This window comes from Erinaceus europaeus, chromosome 19 (assembly GCF_950295315.1).
Source record: "Erinaceus europaeus chromosome 19, mEriEur2.1, whole genome shotgun sequence".
NCBI classification, from domain to species: domain Eukaryota; kingdom Metazoa; phylum Chordata; class Mammalia; order Eulipotyphla; family Erinaceidae; genus Erinaceus; species Erinaceus europaeus.
In genome coordinates this window covers 1,169,389-1,194,322 of record NC_080180.1, presented here as the reverse complement: position 1 = coordinate 1,194,322, position 24,934 = coordinate 1,169,389, and the positions used below count along the sequence as shown (strand labels likewise).

The 24,934-nt window shown below is 53.5% G+C and overlaps 1 protein-coding gene across 1 annotated transcript in view; it reads right to left on the bottom strand.

Annotated features, from left to right (window-relative positions):
- INTS7 (integrator complex subunit 7) overlaps nucleotides 1–24,277 on the bottom strand; it is a 40,489-nt gene extending 16,212 nt beyond the window's left edge. The window contains exons 1-11 of the mRNA XM_060178390.1: nucleotides 23,961–24,277; nucleotides 21,824–21,961; nucleotides 20,114–20,160; nucleotides 17,770–17,969; nucleotides 17,279–17,401; nucleotides 8,705–8,822; nucleotides 5,472–5,606; nucleotides 4,046–4,143; nucleotides 3,183–3,422; nucleotides 1,469–1,606; nucleotides 202–408 (exon numbers count right to left, since the gene is read on the bottom strand). Coding sequence (XP_060034373.1) covers nucleotides 202–408; nucleotides 1,469–1,606; nucleotides 3,183–3,422; nucleotides 4,046–4,143; nucleotides 5,472–5,606; nucleotides 8,705–8,822; nucleotides 17,279–17,401; nucleotides 17,770–17,969; nucleotides 20,114–20,160; nucleotides 21,824–21,960 — 1,443 coding nt within the window. The 5' untranslated portion in view covers nucleotide 21,961; nucleotides 23,961–24,277. The remainder of the gene's footprint in view (nucleotides 1–201; nucleotides 409–1,468; nucleotides 1,607–3,182; nucleotides 3,423–4,045; nucleotides 4,144–5,471; nucleotides 5,607–8,704; nucleotides 8,823–17,278; nucleotides 17,402–17,769; nucleotides 17,970–20,113; nucleotides 20,161–21,823; nucleotides 21,962–23,960) is intronic.
- Between the last annotated feature and the right edge of the window lie 657 nt (nucleotides 24,278–24,934).

Below are 24,934 nucleotides of genomic sequence, written 5' to 3'. Positions count from 1 at the left end.
CACGATTCAGTGGCAACAAAGGGATCAGCCCTCACAGATCTGCGAGTGCCACCACGCGGGCGGGGGTGAGGGCTGAGGCGGGCGCTTCCACGTGCCAGTCATAGCTCCCGGAACGGCCAGCTGTCTGTCCCAAGAGACGCGTCAAGGAGACCCTTCATTATGCCCAAGTCGCTGTCTCCCAGGGGCGTGCGGAGGACTCACTGTTAAGGAAGCGATGCCCTTGTGGTAGGATTTCAAGGCCTCAGCAATGCAAGAAAGCGCTGAGCTGTAGTTCTCCTCCGCCAGCCCGCTGAGGCACTGCTCGGCCTGCGAGAACTCCTTCAGACTGTGGAGCCAGAAGTAGAAGTGCTCCGAGGCCACCTGAGTCAGCAGGCTCTGGTAGAGCTCTCTGGCCATGTCGTGATTGCCCTGGGAGGAGGAAGCGGAGGGCACAGGGTGAGAGTCGGCACCTGAGTGAGGGGACGCGGCAGGGAGAGATTCTTAACAATCACGCCTCAGATCACGCAATTCTCTGAGCCTCGGCCTAAGTATCTCCTCAGGGAAAACGTGCTGGGCTGCTTTTATGTAACAAAACGCCGGAGTTCTTACTAAAACAGTTTCCAAAGGAAAATTCACAGAATGAACTACACTCCGAGACCAGAGCTCTGGCCCAAATACAGTCGGCACAAACGCTGAGCGCCATTCTGAAGACAGGAGACTCGGTGCGGCGGGCACCCCGGGAGCTCCGTGAAGTGATTACCGGCGGACTTGGCACTGGCTCGGGAAGCACAGGTGTGGGGGTGCAGGAGGCTACAACCCAGACAGCTGGTCCAGGAAAAACCCATCCGGAGAAGCCCCCGGCCCCCACGTGGAGAACAAGCTCTCTGTCACCCAGAGCAGCTTCTCAGACCTGGCTCTCAGGGCTCACCCCCAGGGTTTCTCATCCGCCGCCACTTCTCCCAAACAAAACGAGTCAAAATGGCCAGGCTTCCACTGGGCTGGGAGGGAGCGGCCGCTGAGGCGACGGGAGGGGAGAGGAGGGGCCGTGGCATCACAGCCCCTAGGCCAACACGCCAGGCTGCGGGCGACATACAGTGGGGCTGGGCACTGACTGGTGGGAATCCTGTGGAACCTCCCCAGAACCTGGAGAGGAACCAACGAGAAGAGAAGCCCTTTCTTAAAATAAGCTTTTTATCTTTATTTATTAGAGACAGCCAGAGATCAAGAGGAAAGGGGGGGAGACGGAGGGAGAGAGACAGAGAGACAGACACCTGCAGCCCTGCTTCACCACTCGTGAAGCTTCCCCCCTGCAGGTGGGGATGGGGGCTTGAACCCGGGTCCTGTGCACTGTACACGTGGCCCCAGAGAAACCACCCCACAGGAGAAGAGTGAAGCCTTTCCCTCCACCTCTCTGACTGTCCAGGGCTTCCATCTACATGTACACCGGTCTGGCTGGCCCACTGCCACACAGCCCCTGGGGGAGACGCACCATCCTGGACGCCTGTCTGGCCACACGGTACACTGTCCAGCCGTTGGAGACGCTCTCTAGCTGCTGCTTGATGACGGCCTTCACCTCCACCGACAGCGCCTTCTGACTGGCCACGAAGATCACGGTGGCCAGACTCACCTAGGTGTGGGGCGGGGAGAACGCCATGCCACTCTGCCCAGGCCCGGCAGCCTGCCCCGAACGGGGGCCAAGGAACCAGGGTCCGTCTGGAAAGGGCACTTTGAGATCGGCCAGCAACCTTTTCTGTTGCTCCCGGCGTTGTTTCCGCTAGCAGACACTTAAGACGATGCCTGCAATCTGGGTAAATCAAGCCGCGTGGTGAGCGAGTGCGGGAAGCCAGAGACAGGCTTCAGCACGAGCCAGGTGCAGCGCACGACTGTCACACGTGTTGCTAGGGAGGCAGTCTAAGGGAGGTGGCGGGAAGCGGGCTGACAACCAGCTCGGGACAGGGCCCCTGGGGAGGAGGGAAAGGCAACTCCTCCTGCAACCACACTCTGCCGGTCTGGCCTCAGGCCAGGGGTGGATGCGAGTCCCCGCTCCCGGCGGTGGTGGGTGGTGTCGTGAACACTGTTTCCTAACTTCAGGAGAACTAGTGAAAGGGAGAAGGAACACCAGCGGAAATGCTGCTTCAGTGAGAATTAGCGGGGCTCCCAAGGTCACACCTATCATGAGAACTTGACCTCAGGCACTAGGCCGCCAGGGCAGCCTTCCTGAGAGCAGAGGAGAGCAGAGTCAGTCACAAACCGGCCCTGGAAGGTTAAATCACAAACACTCGTTACTAGACTTCCCAAACCCTCGATTCCTGAGCCCAGAAAGAAATATGGCCAACTGGAGGCCTGCCTCGGATTTTCATGGCGAGAATGTGTCTCCCTCCAGAGCCGCCATGGAGAGCTCCCACACAGCTCCACCAGTGCCCTGAGCACGCGCCTCCTAACCGCAGGCGGCAGGCAGCTCGACGCCAGCCAGGCCCTCACAGCCCAGAGGTGCTGGGCAGGCGGGGAGCAGGGTCTGGACTCTAGAAATGCTGCCGGCACCAGCGCTTTGCGCTCTGTGCTTCTGGAAGCACACAGTTGTATTTAGAACACTACTTACTTGCTCTGGGTGAGAGAGAAAAAGGTTCACTTTCACTTTGTCTTTTTTCTTTCATTTACCATATCACTGTTTGGCTCTGGCTCATGGTCACACACAGGAGACTGAACCCGGGACTTTAGAGCCTTAGAGTGTCAGGCATGAGTCTCTTTGCATAACCTTGTGCTTTCTCCCACTCTCCTTTGCTAAATCAGCCTGCAGGTTCCGGCTACCAGACTAAGCTGCCCCGCCCCGCCCCGCCCCGCCCCGCCCCGCCCCGCCCCGCCCCGAGAAGCAAGCCGCTCTAGGCCCGAGCCAGATCAAGTGAGAGGGAGCAAGGAGCCCGGGCTCCGTGTGGCTGACTCCTGCACGCACACACACACCCCTGGTCTCAGGTCACAGCCTCCGCCCGCCGGCTTCACGGAAACCTGAGTGTTTCCGCCAGACCAGATCCTGACCGTCCATCCCCATCCGTAGCATCTCCTACCTGGGCCGGTTAACGGCGTCACTAATGTGCCAGGCACAGACGACACCACCTGTCTGGTCCACCGCGTGGCTCCCGCCCTTCTCACCCGCCGCCCCAGGGCCGTCCCTCCCCAACCCGCAGGAGGCACGCACGGGGCCTTACCAGCAGCTCCTGCTGCCTGCCGGTGCCCGGGCGCCCGACGACCCTGTAGAGCTCCACCAGGTCCCCGAGCATGCCGTCGCCCAGCACGGGCAGCTGCATGGCGATGGCGGCCAGGCAGTGGCACATGGGGATGCGGGCGGCGTCCTGCGCGCCGTGTAGCTGCACGAGCAGCGTCTCCACCACCGACTGGCTGAGGTGGGGCCTGCCCTTGGCCAGCTTCACCATGCAGTTCAGAGCCATCTGCAGGGGCGCAAGGGCGGACACACAGGGGTGCGGTGAGACCAGCAGATCTGCACAGGCTGCCCCGGCAAGCCGAGGAAAGGTTTTCTGCAGGCCCTGGGCTGCTTCTTTTTTTTTTTTTTTTTTTAATCGCTGGGGCTCACTGCTAGCACTACGAATCCTACACTCCTGGTGGCCTTTTTACTTACTATTATTCTGCCGGGACAGAGAGAAACTGAGAGGAGGAGAAGACAGAACCTACACACCTACAGCCCTGCTTCTCTGCTTGTGGAGAGTGGGGGCTTGAACTCGGCCGGCTGGTCTCAGCTGCGTGTCCGGTGCCAGCCCCCGAGTGCCGCACGGGCTGTCCTGTTAGGATCTACACAGCGCACCACGCTTAGACTCAAACAACAGGCCAGGGAGCCACCCGCCACCCATCTCATTCTGCTTATCGTTACCGGCACTGAACTGACACAGAGCACACTCTTACAGGTGCTAACGCGGTGTGTCCTGCCAGGGCTCAGGTGTGCACAGGCGTCAGAGGGCAGACCCGGCAGAAACATGTCCCCCTGACCCTTCACAGAGAGGACGCCAACCAATTCAGGCAGAGGGAGCAGAACTGCGTGACAGAGCGATGTCTTCACCTTTAAAGTAGCTTGAGCTCCGGGACTGTCATCTTGGCTACAAAGTGCCAGAAGGGCCTCCAGGCCAAAGACAGCGTCTTGCTCCAGGGCCAGAAGGTCTAGAGGGAGACGGTGCGCGTTAGAGCGGTGAAGACTCTGGTGTGCAAGTGCGCGTTCTCAGAAGGAGAAGGAGAAACAGCACTGAAGGGTCTGCGATGCAAGGAACTCGCCAGTGTGCAAAGTCTGTCTCCCTGAGAAAGTGCAGGCGCGGGCCTGGGGGGCGGCGCCGTGGACAGAGCCCTGGACTCTAAAGCGTAACACACCCCAGGCTCAATTCTCGGCATGCTGTGCCAGAGCGAGGCTCTGATTTACAAAATCCAGACGGGGCTGGGCAATAGTGCAATAGTGCAGCGGGTTCAAGCGCACGTGGTACAAAGCGCAAGGACGGGGTAAGGATCCCGGTTCGAGCCCCCGGCTCCCCACCTGCAGGGGGGTCGCTTCACAGGCGGTGAAGCAGGTCTGCAGGTGTCTGTCTTTCTCTCCCCCTGTCTTCCCCTCCTCTCTCCATTTCTCTCTGTCCTAGCCAACAACAATGACAGCACTAACAATAGTAATAATAATAACAACAACAACAAGGGCAACAACATGGGGGAAAAATGGCCTCCAGGAGCAGTGGATTCATAGTGTAGGCACTGAGTTCCAGCAATAACCATGGAGGAAAAAAAAAATCAAGACAAATTCTAAGAAGAAAAAAAGTACAGGTGGCAAAGTTTCTAAAATCCCTTCAGACCTCTGTATTGACGATCTTTACTGAAGGTTGTAAAATACACACTCAGCCTCAAGAGTTAACATCACAAAGTGACAGATGACGAGATAATGTCAGCAGCTTGGCTAAGGAGAGTACTGGGAACAGAAAATCACGCAGCAACACCTACTTTCTTTTTTAAGACAGTTTTTTTAAAGAATTATTTACTTATTATCAGACAGAGACAGAGAGAAGCAAGAGGAAGGGAGGGGATACAGAGAGACACGCGTGTGGCCCTGCTTCGCCCCGGGAAGCTTCCCCTGCAGGTGGCAGCAGTATCACTAACAGCGAACACAGACTGGAATCCGAGGCTCTGTTAACTCCTTCCCCGCCCACCCGGACAATCCGTTGTTCGAGAACCTCAAGGTGTGAGGTATTTCCCCTGCATTTTCCGAGCTCCTGTGCAGGCGGCCAGCCCTGCAAGCAGAGGCCCGCTCCCAGGCCACAAGTCTAATGCCGGGACGCACGTGAAGGTACAAACAGCTTTCACACGATCGAGCAGCTCTGAGAGAACTCGCTCAGGAGACCAGCAGAAACTCAAAGCACACACAGGCTACAAGGAGGAGGTCCAAGCAGACGCAGAGGGCTCTGCCCGCGTGCCACCGCAAAGGGGAGGTGCGGCAGCTGCCCTGGGCCACGTACCTTTCTCCTGGCAGGAGACGGTGATGTTCGTCAGGACGCGCGCCCCGTGAGCAGCGATGGCCCGGTTGCTATGGTAGCAACACTCCTGGGCTAATTTGACTAAGTCGGAGGATCTAGGGGAAGAACTCACATTTCCTGAATAGAAAAAAAGGGGGGGGGGGTTGATGGCCATAATTCACACACAGTAAGAGGAAATCTCTGGCACACCCTGGCAGCGTGCCCCACCTCTGCCCCATAGCCCACAGACACTGCCGTCTCCTTCTCTGGTGGAGGACTCAGACGGGCTGCACAGATACCGCCATCTCTGGGATCTAGACTGAACGCAGAGCTGTTCAACCAAACAGTAACTGACGTCTAGGAACAAAGCAGACACCCGCTGCGGCGACTAGAGCTGGAGTGATGCCGGTGGGAGAGGGCTGGGGCTGGGGGCCGGGGCTCGTGCTGGGGGCTGGGGGCTGGGGTCAGGGCTGGGGGCTGGGGCTCGTGCTGGGGCTGGGGGCTGGGGTCAGGGCTGGGGGCTGGAGTCAGGGCTGGGGCTGGGGGCTGGGGCGGTCCCAGCCTGGCTACAGAGACAGGTCCCAAGTGTGCCTGTGCCCACTTCAGACCGCCGCGTACAGCTTCACCTCACACGGTCTGTGAGGATTCTCGGCCTCAGCACGGAGGAGGGCTTAGAGTCATCTGACTCAATGGACTATTTTTTCCAGAGAAGCCGAAACCCAGAGTTTTCCAGCTCCCCGCTTGCCGTCAAGGTCGTGAGACTTGCTGGGTCTGCACTGCTCCTCTGCTGTGGGCCTCAGCTCTCCCCGGCAGGCCGCAGCGGCTTTTAGTCAAGGCAAACTGCAGCCCGCCGGGCAGTGTGGCAAGGTTTCTTTTTTTTTGAATATTTATTTACTTATTTTCCCTTTTGTTGCCCTTGTTGTTTAACACTGCAGTGGTTATTGATGTCTTTGTTGTTGGATAGGACAGAGAGAAATGGAGAGAGGAGGGGAAGACAGAGGGGGAGAGAAAGACAGACACCTGCAGCCCTGCTTCACCGCCTGTGAAGCGACTCCCCTGCAGGTGGGGAGCCGGGGGCTCGAACCGGGATCCTTACGCCGGTCCTTGTGCTTTGAGCCTTGCGCCATGTGTGCTTATCCCACTGCGCTACCACCTGCCTCCTTAATTCAACTGTTATCTTGGAGGGCAGGTGGTGGCACACCTTAACAAGCGTGAGGACCTCAATGGGACCCCTGCACCCCACTGCAGGGGACACTTCATGAGCGGTGAAGTAGGTCTGCAGGTGTCTGTCTTTCTTGCTCTCTATCTCCCCTCCCTCTCAATTTCTCTCTGTCCTAGCTAATAAAATAGGGAGGAGGAGGAGGAGGAGGAGAGGAGAGGAGAGGAGAGGAGAGGAGAGGAGAGAATGGCCTCCAGGAGCAGCGGATTCACTGAGCCTGAGCAATAACCCCGGAGGCAAAACAAACAAAATAGTTTCAATTGTATCAGCGGTTTAACAGGGGTGCGACCTGATTTCACCCAGAAATCATTTCCTGAGAAAAGCTCCATGGCTGGAAAGGCCTCCCGACTTGCAGACAGGTAGAGAGCGGGCCGTGCCCCACGCACCCAGGCTGGCTGCTGCTCCGCAGGCCGATGGCACCGAAAGGTGTGCGCTGCCCCCGGCTCAGCTCTGCGCCCTGCGTTAGCCCCCGAGAGGAGTCCGCTCCGCTGACGGGCCGCAGGGTCAACAGCCGCCAAGTGGTGAAGCCGGCTGCGGCGATCTCCCCACCCCTGTGGGTAGGACCCCGGGACCCTCCCCACAGAAAGCGCCAGGCTCCCTGCAGGAAGAGGAGCTTACTCTCCCGCCTGTTGCGTGTGGCCACAGGACACGGCCTAGCCCACGGGACTGAGAGGCAGTGTGCAGGCGGCCTGGCCCCTCTGACACCCGACAGCGTGACGCAGACAAGCTCAGGCCGGCCTGCCAGCCGCCGGCGGAGACGCCCCAGCGGGAAGCTGTCTGCCTCGGCTGGTCTGGCAGACGAGCCACCTGCAGGCCCCAGGTAACTGCAGTCTCCATGAGCGCAGGTGGGACCAGCAAAGCTGAGGCCATCAAGACCGATGCCCTGCAGAGTCAGAGCAAAGAGCAAGGCGCGGGGTGGGGGAGCTCACAGTGCGCAGGCTCCTCCCACTGCTGCGCCCCACGCCCCACCCCGGGGGACCCCACACGCGTGTGCACGGCTGACACGGCCTGGCAGGCGGCAGCTGCCCTCAAGACTCACGTGGTGGGGAAGCCCCCTCCTCCCCGATGGGCACAGGAGGCTCACAGGCTGGGAAGCCATCAAAAGGACCAATGTGTGTGTGCTCTGTCTCTTCAGCAAACTCAATTCAGATTTGCCGGTTAGAAAAGGAAGCAGGAGAGGCTGCATGAAACTTGATGGGGAGCAGGAAGGGAGTGGGGCCAGCTCCTCCCTCGGCACTGGGTCAACAAAAGCTTGTCTGGCTTTGTATGTCCAGGTTCCAGATGCCAGCATGACGCCGACCAGACTTCCCTGGACAGACAACCCCACCAATGTGTCCTGGAACCCCGCTTCCCCAGAGCCCTGCCCCACTAGGGAAAGAGAGAGACAGGCTGGGAGTATGGATCGACCTCTCAACGCCCATGTTCAGCGGGGAAGCAATGACAGAAGCCAGACCTTCCACCTTCTGCATCCCACAGTGACCCTGGGTCCATGCTCCCAGAGGGATAGAGAATAGGAAAGCTGTCAGGGGAAAGGATGGGATACGGAGTTCTGGGGGTGGGAACTGTGTGGAGCTGTTGTACCCCTCTTATCCTATAATTTTGTCAGTGTTTGCTTTTTATAAAAAAAAAAAAAAAATAAGTGCCTGGGCAGCAAATCACGCTGGGGAGGCCTGAGGGAAGCCTGCTGGGCTGCACAGAGGTTTGACTCCCACACTTTCCAGAGGGACGATGTACCTGAGGGAAGCATGTGACATTTGCTTTAACGCTTTAGCTCGGCTTGGCCTCTGAAATGCACTTTAGCTCAAAGGGCAACCACAGGCACAAGGCTGGGCACCGCTATGCCAAGCTCCTCCAGAGCAATGCTTCCCCCACTCAGAAGTCAGAGAGGGGCGGGTCTCCAAACACAGTCTTAGGCTCTGCCTAAGAGATCTTCTTCAGACCGCCCTCCTAACAGAGTGTGACGACAAGCCCTCCCGTCTCTGAGCACCCCGGGAGCCTCCCGCGGCCGCCTCCTCACCTGAAGCTAAGCTGAAGTACTGCTTGACGGCGATGGTCCCCGACAGAGCGGACAGGACGGCCAGCACCCCCAGCTTCAGGCTGTCGTAGGGCGTCTGGAGGGCGCATTCACAGAGAGCCTGCGGTGGGGAAGGAGGCGCCCAGGTCAGAACGGCGGCGGCGGTTTCCTTTTCATTCTTTAAGACATTTTTAGAATTGTCTTTGTCTATTCACTGGCTAGAGACAGGCAGAAATTGAGAGGAAGGGGGAGACAGAGAGACCCCTGCCTCACCACTCACAAAGCTTCCCCCCTGCAGTGGGGACCAGGGGCTTGAACCCGGGTCCTTGAACGCTGTAATGTGTGCGCTCAAGCATGTGTGCCACCACCCAGCCCCCTTCTTTTCTTTAACTGGCCACCAGGGTTATCACTGAGGCTCAGTGTCTGTGCAATGAATCCACTGCTTCCAGGAGCAGTTCTATTATTTTTTCTCCTTTTTTCTTTTTGGACAAAAACAGGGAGACGGGGTGTAAGAAAGACACCTGCAGCACTGCTTCACCATAGGTGGGGACCAGGGATTTGAGCCTTGAACCACCTGGGGCCTGGCGTGTGGTAATGTCTAAGATCCACTGGGTCCGCCACCACTCAGGCCCAAATTTTTACTTAACTATTAATTTTTACCAGACCGCTTCTTCTTTTTTTTTTTAATATTTTATTTTTATTTATTTATTCCCTTTTGTTGCCCTTGTTGTTTTATTGTTATAGTTATTATTGTTGTTGTCGTTGTTGGATAGGACAGAGAGAAATGGAGAGAGGAGGGGAAGACAGAGAGGAGGAGAGAAAGACAGACACCTGCAGACCTGCTTCACAGCCTGTGAAGCGACTCCCCTGTAGGTGGGGAGCCGGGGTTCGAACCAGGATCCTTATGCTGGTCCTTGTGCTTTGCGCCACCTGCGCTTAACCCGCTGCGCTACAGCCCGACTCCCACCAGACCACTTCTAAGCTCCAACTTGTGGTGCTGGGGACCGAACTCAGGACCTTTTGGGCATGAAGACATTGTACATAGCCGCTACCCTATCTCTCCCCCGGCCCACATTTTCTAAACTCAATCTCCAATGTCTCTGCGTACAACAAACAGCCGAAAACAAGTGCCTGGCCAAGGAGAGGCCCAAGGGAAACGCAGGTCTTGACGGGTCTGGGGACAGACAGAGGACACCTGGACAGGCAACACACTTTGCTGACAATGCCCGACGTGCCGCCACCAGCCCCGGGACTGGAGCACCTGGCGTCAAACGTGGGGGGGGGGGGGTCGCGGCCCCCGCAGGAGTCTGGCTGTGGGGCCCGACCTCTGCACTCCCAGGACTCTGGACCCTGCAGGCCCGGGACTCTGCACTCTGGTCACTTCTCCGACAGGAAACGTCAGGCAGATTCGACACACACCGCACTGTCCAGGAGGAGACCCGCCGTCTCCCAGAGACGTGTGCACAGCTGGCAGCGCCCTTGGCGTGGCAACCGGGTCTCTGCAGCTTTAAGACTTAAGTGGCAGGAGGCTGGGGAGACAGCACAATGGTTCTGCAAAAAGACTTTCCTGCCTGTGGCTCTGAGGTCCCAGGCTCAATCCCCAGCACCACCATCAACCACAGCTGAGCAGGGCCCTGGTCTTTCTCTCTGACTCTCTGCCAACGCCCATGTTCAGCGGGGAAGCAATGACAGAAGCCAGACCTCCCACCTTCTGCATCCCACAATGACCCTGGGTCCATGCTCCCAGAGGGATAGAGAATGGGAAAGCTATCAGGGGAGGGGGTGGGATACGGAGTTCTGGGGGTGGGAACTGCGTGGAGTTGTACCCCTCTTATCCTCTGGTCTTGTCAGTGTTTCCATTTTATAAATAAAAAAACAACAACAACAACCCAAAACATGGCAAAGAAGTCCTAACAGAATACTCAGCAGTCACAGGTAAACTCGTGTTTGTGGCTTTCCATACACGCTGCAAACCTCACTGGTAATCTGAAAATCTTAAACTGAACTAGGAATCACTTTTCACCGACTAGATTGGCTCAGGCTCAAGGGCAGTAACCGCAGCACTGGCGTGGGGAAGGCACCTCACGCCCTGCTCAGAGAAGGTGAAGAGAGCACAGGTGAGCTATCTGATGGGAGAGAGTAACGGTGTGAATAACTTTAAGGAGGAATTTTACCTTTTGAAAAACTGAACAGGCTGTTAAAAAGAAAATCCTAGAATGAAACTATTTACAGTGTTTCTTCGAATGTGTCACCATGGACTTTGACACGGGGCACCTCGGAGTTCTGAATCAATCCAGTGACTCGGAGGTTTGACTGTTTTGTTCTGTTCTGTGATTTTTTTTCATTATCTTTATTTATTGGACAGAGGTCGCCAGAAATTGAGAGGAAGGGAAAGACAGAGGGAGAGAGACACCCGCAGCCCTGCTTCACCACTTGTGAAGTCTCCTCCTGCAGGTGGGGACCGGGGACTTGAACCTGGGTCCTTGCCCATTATGGTGTGTATGCTCAACCAGGTGTGCCACCGCCCGGCCCTGCTTCGACTGTTCAGATGAGTGAGCTTAGGGAGCACATCACAGACTCGTGAGCAGGGGCACCAGTCCCTTCTCTGTGACTCAATGTGGCTCGAGGACACAGCCCCCAGCCCCACCTGCAGGGAGACACTTCAGGAGTGGAGGAGCAGGGCTGTGGGTGCCTCTTTCTCTTGCCCTCTCTGTCTCCCCTTTCCCTCTTGATTTCTCTGTTCCTATCCAATGAATGAATGAATGAATGCATGAATGAATGAATAATGAATGCATGAATGAATGAATAAATGAATGCATGAATGAATGAATGAATGCATGAATGAATAAATAAATGAATGAAACTGTTCTTACAGGCTCATCAATACTTTCAGTTAGAAATGGAAAAATGGGGGGAGTCGGGCGGTAGCGCAGCGGGTTAAGTGCATGTGGCGCAAAGCGCAAGGACCGGTGTAAGGATCCCGGTTCGAGCCCCCGGCTCCCCACCTGCAGGGGAGTCGCTTCACAGGCGGTGAAGCAGGTCTGCAGGTGTCTGTCTTTCTCTCCCCCTCTCTGTCTTCCCCTCCTATCTCCATTTCTCTCTGTTCTATCCAACAAGGACATCAATAACAACAACTATAAAAACTAAAACAATAAAAAAGGGCAACAAAAAGGAATAAATATTGAAAAAAGAAATGGAAAAATGGAACTCTCACACGGACGGAGCCCCTTTCGCGCTCCCCACCTGTCTCCTTCACCAGCTATTTGGTCTGCACCCTCTCTCCTCACCAAGGTGACTCTGTCCAGCTGAGGCTCAGTCCTGAATTGCTGTTCCCTGGGTCGGTCCCTAGAATGGGACCTGCAACCCCGAAAGTTCTCCAGAAAAGCACCGAGCAGCAGAGAGCGATCCTGAAAGGGAAGCGCCACGTGAAAAGCTCTAAGCTCCTGTCTCCTCTGGACCAACAGCAGGGAAAGCTGAGAAGTGAAGGAGTCCCCAGGCTTACCCTGGTATTCCTGAAAGAGCGCGTCACGTGGAAATCACAATTCTCAGAGAGACGCAGTCCAGAAATGAAATGGTGCCTCTGAGTTCATCCAGAAAGACCTTTACTGAGGACACTGGATGCATAAACGGACCTTTTCGGCTCACACTAGGTATCAGAGAGCCAAGGGAACAGCTCACCTGGACGGTGCACCGCTTTGCCACGGACAACTTGAGCCCGGCCCCCACTGCACTGAGGGAAGCTCTGGCGCTGTGACTTCTCCCCCCGGCCCTCACCAACCTCTCCGTCAAGCTCTTTCTATCTGAAAAAGTCAGTCAGACTGGTGAAGTCTCAGAGATGATAGGAAAAAAAAAAAAAGACTAAACATTCGAATAATGTAAACTGTTAACAGAAAGCAAGGCTAGGGTGGGGGTAGACAGCATAGTGGCTATGCAGAAACTGTCATGGCTGAGGCTCCAAAGTCCCCGGTTCAAGCCCCCCGCATCACTATAAGCCAGAGCTGAGCAGGGCTCTGTTGTTTCTCTCTCTGTCTTTCTCTCTCTGCATCTCTCTCAAAAATAAAATAAATAAAATACTTTAAAATGGGAAGTGTCTCCTTCCGCGAGTCTCAAGACATTCACAATGGGAGCCTGGAGTGCTGGGCTCCACGCGGACATGAGCACGTCTCCCCCCAGAGGTGTACAGGTAGCACAGAGTGGGCGCAACTCACACCTAATAGCAGAACTCAGAACCCGTAACGCAGTGATCAGTGATGATAACAGCGGACAGGAAGCCCTATAAAAGGTCCTCTTGGCACTTACTAAAAGTAAAAGCCAAACTTGTCGTCGGTAGAGTATTACCTTGCAAAGGCTAAGTCCTTAGAACTGGTTCTCTCCGATGCACTACAATACTTCCAAGTATAAATCGAGGCTTTAAAAAAGGGGGGGGGGGATTTGACTCTATCCATTTACTTAATAAGTATGCACCAGTTTCCGATGTATGGGGAAAGCGTGTAAGTACAGTCTAAAACACCAAGCAGTAACAGAAACAATACGGGGAAAAAACCCACCAGCAACCCCAACATGCATCCAGCTGTAAACGGACAGACGAGTGTGTGACAGGCCATGTGTCAGAGGATCACTCAGCAGCTGAAAGGAGGCTCTCTGCCCCTGCACCCACAGGGCAGCTAGCAAAGTGCTCCATAAGTCCAGTCAGCCTCACAAAAGGCTCCGCACTGTCAGGTTCTATTCGTAATCCAGAAAGGCGACGTTTTCGGCCCAGGATCACAAAGCTGCCCAGCCCTGTGTCAGGACTGGGCAGGACGGGCCAGGTGGTCCTCAAGGAGCACTTAGAGCCTGGACGCAATAAAGACGCCCTATTTCCAACCATCTGTCAGTACTCACTCAAATGCACCTAGAAAGCTTTCTGGAAATAACTCTTCCCACACTAAATCTCACTTTTAAAAGAGCGTTTCAAATCAATGACAACAAGGGCACAGATACAATTTATGGAATGCAGCCAATCTGCATCAAGTGAAATTAGGAGGCTGAAGTGCCTCTGCTGTTAAGAAGAAGAAAATCAATTTGCTAGGCATCTGGAAGGGGACAGAAAGTCGAGCTCCCCAAGTCTAAGAGTCCAGTCCTCAGCACCACCATATGCCAGAGCTGAGCAGCGCTCTGGTGAGTAAGGAACACAGAATCTAAGAAAACACAACAGTAAGAGTAAGACAAAGATTACAAATACGGGAGCCGGGCGGTAGCGCAGCGGGTTAAGCGCACGTGGCGCTAAGCACAAGGACCGGCGTGAGGATCCCGGTTCGAGCCCCCAGCTCCCCACCTGCAGGGGAGCCGCTTCCCAGGCAGTGAAGCAGGTCTGCAGGTGTCTGTCTTTCTCTCCCCCTCTGTCTTCCCCTCCTCTCTCCATTTCTCTCTGTCCTATCCAACAATGACAACAACAACAATAACTACAACAATAAAACAACAAGGGCAACAAAAGGGAATAAATACATATTTAAAAAAAAACAAAAACCTGGAGTGTTCTTAAGCCACCGTCCCCACAAACAGCTCTCTCTCGCTCTCTGTCCATCTTGGTATCACACAGAAAACAGCTGGGCCGTAGATTCTAACGTCCTGTTCTTAGTCACAGCACAGAAGGAAAAAAGCGCCAGCTCATTTTGTTAGACAGTAGAAACCCCTCAGTACTCTGTCAAAGTCATACGGCAAAATTACGGCGCACAAAGGCAAACCTCAAAGCAAGCAGCTTTAGAGCTGCTCTCTGAGAGCTTGTTTGGAGGTTCTAGCAGGGGGAGAGGAGCGCAGCTACTCATGTACCCTCGACCGAAGACCCGTCCGTTCGTCCGTCTCTATTCGGGGAAGGCTGTCCTCTTCGACCGAGCGCACAGCTGCGGGAGGGACGCACATGGGGCGGTGAGGGAGGAAGGGGACACCCGCCTAGCCGGCCAGATCAGCCGAATCCACCCTGGCGGTCACTGGGGTGGCAGATGTCGCAGCCAGATGACCTCACATCTCAGAGCTGTTCTTTAAACGGCATCTTTGCATCCACGTCAGACAAGACACACGTTTCATTCAGGTATCTGAGCGACCCAGCGGCCTCCACGCTCCTGTATCTGCATGTTTCTCACACCTCTGGCTCTGGACACCCCTCTACACCCAGACCCGGTGATCATACTTCCCGATTCACTGAAATGAATCAAACGGTCACATCAGACTTCCTCCTCCTCTGCCCAACACCAGTAACTCTGTTCTAATGCGACTGTAGCAGAATTAACTTCAAGCTGATAAAAATAACCATGCAAGTTACAATTTCTGGGATATCAAATAAAAGAATACAAAAAGACCGCAAAAATCCAAGCTATTCAAAGGAAAAACAAAACAAACGTAACCCAGAGAGCAGCCGAAAAGAGAATGCTGAGACACGGACACGGCACAAAATGAGACGGGAGCCCTGGCACGCCACGCGCGCCCCCGAGTCAGACCCTTCCCACTTCACGACAAAGGCCACCAGTCTGGGTTAAAAACAACTCAATTGAAGGCTGTTTACGAGACACAGAGTGGAGTCAAAGATAGGCACACAATCTACTTTGTACACACAAGAGAAAGCTGAACATGGGGCAAAGCAGACAAAAGGCGGGGGTAGATAGCATAATGGTTATGCAAACAGACTCTCATGCCTGAGGCCCCCAAAATCCCAGGTTCAATCCCCCAAACCACCATAAGCCAGAGCTGAGCAGTGCTATCGTTAAAAAATAAAATAATTAAAAAAAGAAACATTAAAAACACAGAGCTCAAATAAGCGAGAATACATTCGTGTTCAGGTTTTAGCGTACTTAATACTCTGAGTTAATCTTCCCGTCAAATCATCAGCTTTAAAAACAAACGGAGTGTGACCAGCTGCTTTTGAAATCACTGATCTCTCGGGGGAGAAGGCCCTGCGGTGAGGCTGCAGGTGGAGGCCGCCGGGCTGTCCAGGCGCCCCCACGCTTCCGTCTGCGCTCCAGCTCACAGTAAGATGGCTGACCCTGCGCTCAGAGGACACACGCACAACTCCGCTAGGGACGCAAGTCACCAGCACGTCTCCTCGTGGACAGACAGGGCTATTCAGCAGGAGAAGCACGGGGCAGAAGCTCGCTCAGCGAGCCTGCTGGTGAACTTCTCTGAAGCACACCGAGCCTCCCCAAGCCAGACTGCAGACGGCTTCTAAGAGCTGATGCTGGCAGCTAGCTGCTGTCACCTCAAGGCGACCTGTGACTATCAGACAGCACGTCAGAAACGATTCAGAAAGCAAACAAAACATGACACAAACGGGCCTGGCGGTGGCACTCTCGGCTCAGCACACGTTTCAGTGCACAAGGACCTGGGTTCAAGTCCCTGATCCCCATCTGTAGAGGGGAAGTTTCCCAAGTGGAGAAGCAGGGCTGCAGGTGTCTCTCTCTCTCTCTCTCCCTACCTCCCCCTCCCTCTCAATTTATCTCTGTCACTATGCAATAGATGCGTACATTTCTAAAAATCAAACAAATGGAGCAGCTTGGTTCCCATACTATAAATGCAAAAGCGTTTATAATGTTTTATTTTTATTTTATTTTTTAATATTTATTTATTTTCCCTTTTGTTGCCCTTGATGTTTTTCATTGTTGTTGTGGTTATTATTGTTGTTATTGATGTCATTGTTGTAGGATAGGACAGAGAGAAGGGAAAGACAGAGAGGCGAGAAAGACAGACACCTGCAGACCATGAAACGACTCCCCTGCAGGTGGGGAGCTGGGGGCCTGAACTGGCGTCCTCACACTGGTCCTTGCGCTTTGCGCCACCTGCGCTTAACCTGCTCCGCTACCCTGCCTGACTCCCTGCAAAGGTCTGATTCTAACAATCTTCCATTTCAAAGGAAACAGCATTTTTGGTGTTTGAATATGCCTCCTTTATAAGCAAAGGACAAATTCACGTTGAGATAACAGAAAGACAAAACACGAATTTAACTTAAGTGCTTTAAAAGATGTTACACTGAAATCCAAACAGAAACCTGCTCTTGTTATAAAAGAAAGTAAGAATGTCTGTTGCTGTCCACTAAGACAGAGACAAACTGTGCCGACGTGAGCCACCCGCACCTTCTTCTCCCTAACAACTCTAATCAGCACTCAGACTGTTCTCTCTTACACAGACCGACAAAGACAGGAACGAGAAACAGCTTCACTGTGCTTCTCAATTAGCCTTGGTGCCACTACAGGAGAGTGAACAAGAAGCTGAGGCAAGACTCCTCTAAATCAGTCACCACAAACCTTGAGATCTCACGTCTATGCTGTCACTCACTGAATGACTTCTTCCACAAGTATCAACTATTCAAGCACAGGGATATGAAAGTACGCGGCAGGGTTCGGGAGAGAGCATAACGGCTGTGCAGACAGACTCTCCTGCCCGAGGCTCCCAGGTCCCAGGTTCAATCCCCTGCACCACCATAAACCAGAGCTGAACAGTGCTGTGGTAAAAATAAATGCATACATAAACCGATATGTACAGTAAACTATTCATTACAAGGCTGTGTTGTTTTTTCCTTGTAAAAATCTCCCTATTCCAAGTCCCACATACCTGTACGTTTTCCCTGCTCCAGGTATGTGGTGTTTTATGGGCAAGCAGTTTCAGGTCCTGAATAGCAAGCCTCTTGACTGCTTTCCGGGGGTCATTTCTCAAATACTGCAAGAGGAGCTGGATCTGTAGATGGAATCAGTCGCCACTTGAACGACACGGCCCACGGAATCTCATGAGGGCTCAGTCGGACGCGGGGCCCAGAGTGATGGGCGCTTTCACCAACCACCTCCGGCGTGAAGGGCTACCACTCACCTGCACCTGCACCTGTAAGGCCTTCCCTGTATTTACTTTCAACGAGCTGCTCTGTTCCCACCACCCCTTCCCTCTCCCCGGGGGCGCCTTGGCCAGGGGGCGGCAGCAAAGGGACAGGAGCCGGGCTGAGCACTCACTCTCCAGCCGCAGGAGTCAGCCCCGGGCCTGTTTCTGTTTCTAAGCCATCTAGCTGACAGGCGACTTTATTCAGAAAAGGCCGTCTGGAGGACGCCGGTTACCTGCTTGGGTGTGTCAACCAGAGACGAAGCTGCGAGCAGCGTGAAGGTGTGTAGCGTCACGATGACCATCTTGGTGGACGGGTAGGCTGTGACGAGCTGCTGCAGGAGCTGCCGAGCGCTGGAGGCCAGGACGGCGTCGTGGTGCATGTGCTGGAGGATGGGGGTGAGCTTCAGCTTCAGGTCCACGGGCGTAGCCAGACCTGCGACACACAGACGCCTCAGGACACTCGCCACCGCCCAGCTAGCAGCTCACGGCGGAGCGGGTCTGAGCCGCCTAGCGGGAAAGGGACTGCGCTGGGGCTGGCGGGTGCATCCGCACGCTCTGTGTCAGCGGCAGGGTGCTGACCTAGAAAATGCCTTTGGCGAGGGAGACAGCACAGGGGTTCTGCAAAAGACTCTCCTGCCTGAGGCTCCGAGGTCTCAGGTTCAATCCCCCACACTACAAGCCGGAACTGAGCAGGGCTCTGACTTAAAAAAAAGAAAGAAAATGCCTTTGAAAGGCAAATATAGGGAGTCGGGCGGTAGCGCAGCGGGTTAAGCGCAGGTGGCGCAAAGCACAAGGACCGGCGTTAAGATCCCGGTTCGAGCCCCCGGCTCCCCACCTGCAGGGGAGTCGCTTCACAGGCGGTGAAGCAGGTCTGCAGGTATCTTTCTCTCCCTCTCTGTCTTCCCTCCATTTCTCTCTGCCCTATCCAACAATAACTACAGCAATACTAACTACAATAATACAACAATAAAACAAGGGCAACAAATAAATAAATATTAAAAAAAAAAAGAAAGGCAGATCTAGTGGCCTAGGAGGTGGCACAGTGGACAAAGGTTGGATTGTCAAGTGTGAGGTCCCAAGTTCAATCTCCAGCATCACAGGCCAGAGGGCTGCCCTTGCTCCCTTCCTCCTTCCGCAATAATAAATAAGAAATCTTCTTTAAAGGCAGATACAATAGAAAGCAAAGTCAGGTTTGCTGCCTCTTTCTTCTCACAGCATACAAGAGGAACATGTCAGTGTGCACACTGCCACTCACACATTCTCAGTGGCTACTCTGATCCTACGCCTTCTCCTCCTGTTTCTTTGGCTCCAGGGTTATCGCTGGGGCTCGATGCCTACGCTACAAATCCACTGCTCCTGGGGGCCTTCCTTCCTTCCTATTTTTTTTTTATTTTTTATTTTATTTTATTTATTTATCCCCTTTTGTTGCCCCTGTTGTTTTATTGTTGTAGTTATTATTGTTGTTGTTGATGTTGTCGTTGTTGGATAGGACAGAGAGAAATGGAGAGAGGAGGGGAAGAGAGAGGAGGAGAGAAAGACAGACACCTGCAGACCTGCTTCACCGCCTGTGAAGCGACTCCCCTGCAGGTGGGGAGCCGGGGTGCGAACCGGGATCCTTACGCCGGTCCCTGTGCTTTGCGCCACCTGCGCTTAACCCGCTGCGCTACAGCCCGACTCCCCTTCCTTCCTATTTTTATTTGACAGGACAGAGAGACACTAAAAGGGGAGGGAGAGCTAGAGAGGGAGAGAGGCAGAGACACCTGCAGCCCTGCTTCACCAGTGGGGAGCGGGCGCTCAAAGCCAGGTCCCTGCACCACGTGATGCGTGCACTTAACCAGGTGCGCCACCACCCGGCCCCCGAGTATAAGTTTATTTCTTTTCAGATCAAGATCAAATCATGAGCAGGCTGTGCCTGACGTGGTCCCGAAGGCCCCTGAGCTCCATCTGTACAGCAGTGACAGTCTTCACTCCGCAGGACTAGCTACAGGCACTTTCTCCTGTCTGGGGCTAAACAGACAAAAAGCTCTTTTCTCCACCACGGCTGTGCAGTGACAGAAAACAAACACTTGCAACCACGAGGACCTGAGAGTTTAACAAAGGCCCATCTGTCCTCTGCGGGCGAGCCGGTTTCCCATTGTGAAGGAAATCCTCAGAGGTGCGTCCTCCCCAACAAGATCCAGCGTGAACTCTGTACCCAGAAACAGCTCCTCCGAAACCTCTTCCATGTCTGTGAACAACTTCGTCGTCACAGCTCAGCTTGAAGGCCCCTTCCACCAATGGAGTATGGTTAGATGAGGGCAAGGAGTTCCTTTTGTTCACTGATGTACCTACCCGAGGCTCGCAGAGCTGTGGCACGTACGAGACGGCTGATAAGAGCTCGCTGAATAAAGGGTGAGTGGCGCCTAGTACACAGTAGGGACTGAGTAAGCACTGCTCAGCCCTGGGTTATGGTGGTGCTGGACTTGATCTGGGATACTGGAGCCTCAGGCACGAGAGTCTCAGCATAGCCGTGACGCTGTACCTCGCCAGCCCCGCAACCAGCACATCACTTGTCAATATTACATGGAGCACACATACCTTGAATCATTTCACTGATCTTGTTACAGATTCCCACGGCAAAATCCCTTTGGAAAGAGAACAGCAAAGACTTTAAAACCCAAACACTGGATTAAGTTTTCTAATGGCTTAAAAGAAACAGAGGACAACTGGCACCAAAGAAACCAAATACTCCAAATTTAATATTCCAAAGTCCAGCTGGGGTGGGGTGTGTGTGTGGAGCAGGACAAACAATAGAAACGCCATCCACCGAGTGGGCTTGTGCCAGTCCTGCCCCCACATGGCGTGCAAGGTAAGAGGGCATCGCAGTCCGCCTGCTCTCTGAGGCTGGACTCAGGGCCAGCAATGTGCTAAGATACACTTTTAATTAGAAAGAGCTTTTGACACACACGCTGATCACATAAGCAGTGAAGCATATTTTAAATATTTTGAATTTTCAAGCAGTATGTCTCTAGAGTTAGAAAGAACGGGTGAAATTGTCCTTAAAAGCTAGCCATGCAGTAACACCATCAAGCATGACTTGCTTTTTGGATGCCCACGTGACTGACTTCTAGCTGAACATTCCTCAGTGTCAGTAAGGAAAAAATGTACCTGGTTATGTTAGTGACAAGGATTACAGATGCCACCCTGCTCTCCTTCCATCTGTCCCCTCCCCGCTGTCCCGCCTGGTCTCCTGACACTGAGGAATGTTCAAGTCAGTCAGTAAATACTTAACACCTCACTTACTACTGCTGAGTCTGTCTGAACTCCCGGTTTAAAGCGGGCAATATTCTACACTATTTGTCTAAGCACAGGCTGCTCCTAATTCCTTTTGTTATTACAACAGCGCCAACTGGCACCCTGCAGAGAGAGCAGCAAGCTTCTCTGTGGGATCAATTCTCAGAAGACCAGAAGGGACTCACATGTTTGAGACAAAGCACACATTACATAAGATGTATTTATGTAAGGAAACGCCCTCCAGAAAGCATCACTACTTCTGACAGCAGTCAGCAAAAAGGGGATAATATATTTTCTACGGAGCATAAACAGCAGGGAGGGAAGCCCAGTAATAAAGCTGGAGCCAACATGTCCTGAGAAGTGCTATGCAGACCCTCTCCTGTGAGGTCACACTAGGCCGTGACACCCCAAACAGGCGCAGTGCCAGGTACTGTTTCGATCCAGCTACCTGCCATTTTAATAGTCCTTTAAAAGTCCTTTGCTACTGGGGGTGCTGTGTTTGGGGAAGGCCCTGGGGGGACAAGGCCGCTCCTCTGAAGCCTCCCAACTCCCCCAATGAGGTGATGCCCACAGTGTACTGAGCCTCTCTGTTTTATGCAGTTATGTTTTTGTTGTTGTTGTGGCCTAGGAGGTGGTGCAGTGGATAAAGCATTAGACTTTCAAGCATGAGGTCTTGAGTTCGATCTCCAGCAGCATGTCTGGTTTCTTCTCTCTCTCTTCCTATTCATGAATAAATAAATATTATTATTGTTATTATTATTTTACCAGAGCAGTGCTCAACTCTGGCTGATGGTGGTGTGGGGAACTGACCTGGGACTTTGAAGCCTCAGGCCTGGGCATCTGTCTCTACAGAACCATTATGTCGTCTCCCTGTCCACTATAGGCAGGTTCTTTCTCCAGCCTGCCATGACTCAAACCCTCTGGAAAATAGCCCTCGCTATCCAGACGCCTCTTCCCTCCCCACTCCTTGGGGCACATACACACCAGCCTCCCTCTCCTTGGGGAGCCACCTACTTGGACTGTGCGGAGAAGTTTGCAGCAGCAAAAACAGCGGCTTCTACTTCCACGTTATCGTGCGAGTCGAGACTCTGCCGGATGCTATGGTGAGCATTCTTCCTCTCAGGGATTATGGACGCCAGGCTCCCCAACATCCTAGAGACCCAAGAACGGACAGCTCAAGATCAGGAGGCGCGGAGCAAGCTACAACTGGGGTGCCCACCTGAAGTCTGTCCTGAGTGCCCCAAGGCTCTGGCCCATCACACACACACTTCAGGAGTCAAACACTGACTCAAAGCCTAAATACTTTTCCCTACCACAGTATGTTAGAAAATTCACTGTGGGGAGTCGGGCGGTAGCACAATGCATTAAGCGCACGTGGCGCAAAGCGCAAGGACGGGCATAAAGATCCCGGTTCGAGCCCCCGGCTCCCCACCTGCAGGGGAGTCGCTTCACAGGCGGTGAAGCAGATCTGCAGGTGTCTGTCTTTCTCTCCCCCGCTGTCTTCCCCTCCTCTCTCCATTTCTCTCTGTCCTATCCAACAAGGACAACAACAATAATAGCTACAACAATAAAACAACAAGGGCAACAAAAGGGAATAAATAAATATTAAAAAAAAAAAAGAAAATTCACGATAGCTCATTCAACCTGGTCAAAACCTTCAAAAGGTCATCGATCTCACGGTACGCCGTGGTACCAGAGCCCATAAAATACAAAAGTCTGAACAGTTAACGCACCCAAAATGCCATTTCCCCAAGGCTGCTTGTACTTGGCTGTTCTGTTGTGGGTCAGGCCTCATCACCCTGGGCGGAGGTTTTAAAGTAGAGAGAGAGGGAGAGAGACATACAGACATAGTATCAAAGCATGGAAGTCTGCCCAGGGCAGAGGAATCACACGAAGGGGATGAACAAGTCCAGTGATCATGGAATTTAAACAGATCCATGACGTAAATGGAAGAAGAAGAAAAAAAAGAGTTCCCAGTCGTTCTGCCTATGGCTCAGTTCTGGCAGGTGCTCATCAGGACAAAGGCAGAGAGCGCCCCCTGGGGGCTCCTGGCAGACCGCGACGTCTGTAACACACATGGGCATCTGGGGAAGGCCAGCGCAATGTAAACGACAGAAAGCACGTCCTGAAAAGCCCCCCGCGGGAAGATAAGCCAAGTATGCCCACTATGAACTACACGTATGTCTATACAGCTACCGTTCCAGATTTCTTCCAAAACTGTATGAATACATATATTCCTACCTTTGACCAGAAAAAGGTCCCACTGACTGGTGTTCTAAGAGCTAGTGCCGCTGTGCCAGCACGTCTAACTGCACTCCTCAACAGACACACAGCGGTCTGCAAATCAAATGATCTGCTATCGACACAGGACGGCGCTACGGTCAACTGACTGGACACAGACATTCACCAACCTATCCAAGTGCTTACAGGAAAAAAAAAAATCTAGTTTTCTGAACTGAAAAGTAAGAATATATGAAGTTTATTCTACAAATATGGGTTTTTAAAAGGTAAATTCAAGTGGCTCGGGAAATAACTGGCAAAGCACTGGACATTCACGCCCGAGGCTCCAGGCTTGATCCCGTGTGGCATGTACTAAAGTAGCGGTCTGGCTTCTCACCGTTTCATGTTGGAGTCTCTCTCATACGTAATAAATAACACCTGAAGACAAATTCGATGGACAAACTTCAAAATATCATTCACTCTGCTTTAATGGAACCACTTGCAAAGCAGACGAGTGCCATAAGCACAGAATTCAGAACAAGAGGGGGAACCGATTCCTAACTTTTAAGAAACACGCAAACTCAGGGGAGAGGTGAGGCCCTTCACTACATTCTGGAGAATTCAGCCACAAGGCAGAGCAAACCAAGGTGGGCGCGCTCACGCCACATCTACAGCCCCCGGGAAGCCGGGAACTGGGGAGGCGGGAAACTGCGGTGAGCTGAGGCTCCCCTGTGCTCAGGTCAGTGTCACTGGGTCCGAGCGCCTACCTGCACAGAACAGCCTTCCGGACTCAGTGAGGTGAGGAGACAGAACCCAAGAGCGGCAAGAGTGTGGGCCTGGCTTCCGTAACAAGTCTCACTCTGGCCAACAGCACAAGCAAATTCTCCCGACTGGAAACCGGCGGCGGCGGCTAGGCACCGGCGTCGCGTACCTGAGGGTGATGGCTCTGGCCACGGGGTCGTTGCTGTGGATCACGGAGAAGATCCTCTTCACGAATTCATCCACGTTCAGGATCTTCTCCAAGTGCTTCTCGCTCTGCTGCGTGACTTTGAGGACACAGAGCCGCAGGAAGTTGTTTCTGGGAGAAGCCGGAGGGAAAGTGGACTAGACCGTGTCGGGGAAGGGGTCCACGAAGGATAGCAAGTTTTAGCAACAGGTCAGGGTGTCTCTATCCTTTTTACCATCTGTCACTTGGGCAAAAGAATGAGCCTGCACATGAGGTAGGCACTGAGCGCAGTTAGCAATGACTGCCCTGGAGGGCAGAGGGCAGAGGGCAGCCCTGGAGCGGACTGGAATCTCCTCAAACACATGTTAAGCAAGGTCAAGTCAGCCATCTTCCACCCCTGTGGGATGTAGTCAAGTCTGCATCTTTTTGCCCTTTGATTCTGTCAATAATCACGGTGTATCTAAGCGTGAGAGAGCATGGGGAAAGGCAGAAAAGATATGGAGGAGGAGCTGCAGGGAGGAAAGAAAAATAAAGTTTCTGAAACTTTATTCATTTTATTAAATGGGACAGAGAGAGACTGAGGGCGAGGGGAGGGGGAGGGGACAGGGAGGCAGAGAGACCCGCAGACCCGCAGACCCGCTTCACTGGTGAAGCTTTCCCCCTGCAGGTGGGAACTGGGGCTTGAACTCAGGCCCTTGTGCATGCTGACATACGCACTTAAGCAGGTGCACCACCGCCTGGCCCGAAACAGGTCTTTTTCCAATGCTCATGTGTTTAGGTACTTGAGAGTAATAAGCAACCTCACATACAAAATTACCTGTCAGATGAAACCAGGGCCAGAGAGACAGCGCACTGGGTAGGGAGCATGCCTTGCCATGCCCAGGGCACAGATTCAAACCCTAACCCCACAAGGGGGTGCCAGGGTAGGGGTGTAGGTGCACGTGTGTGTGTGTGTGTGT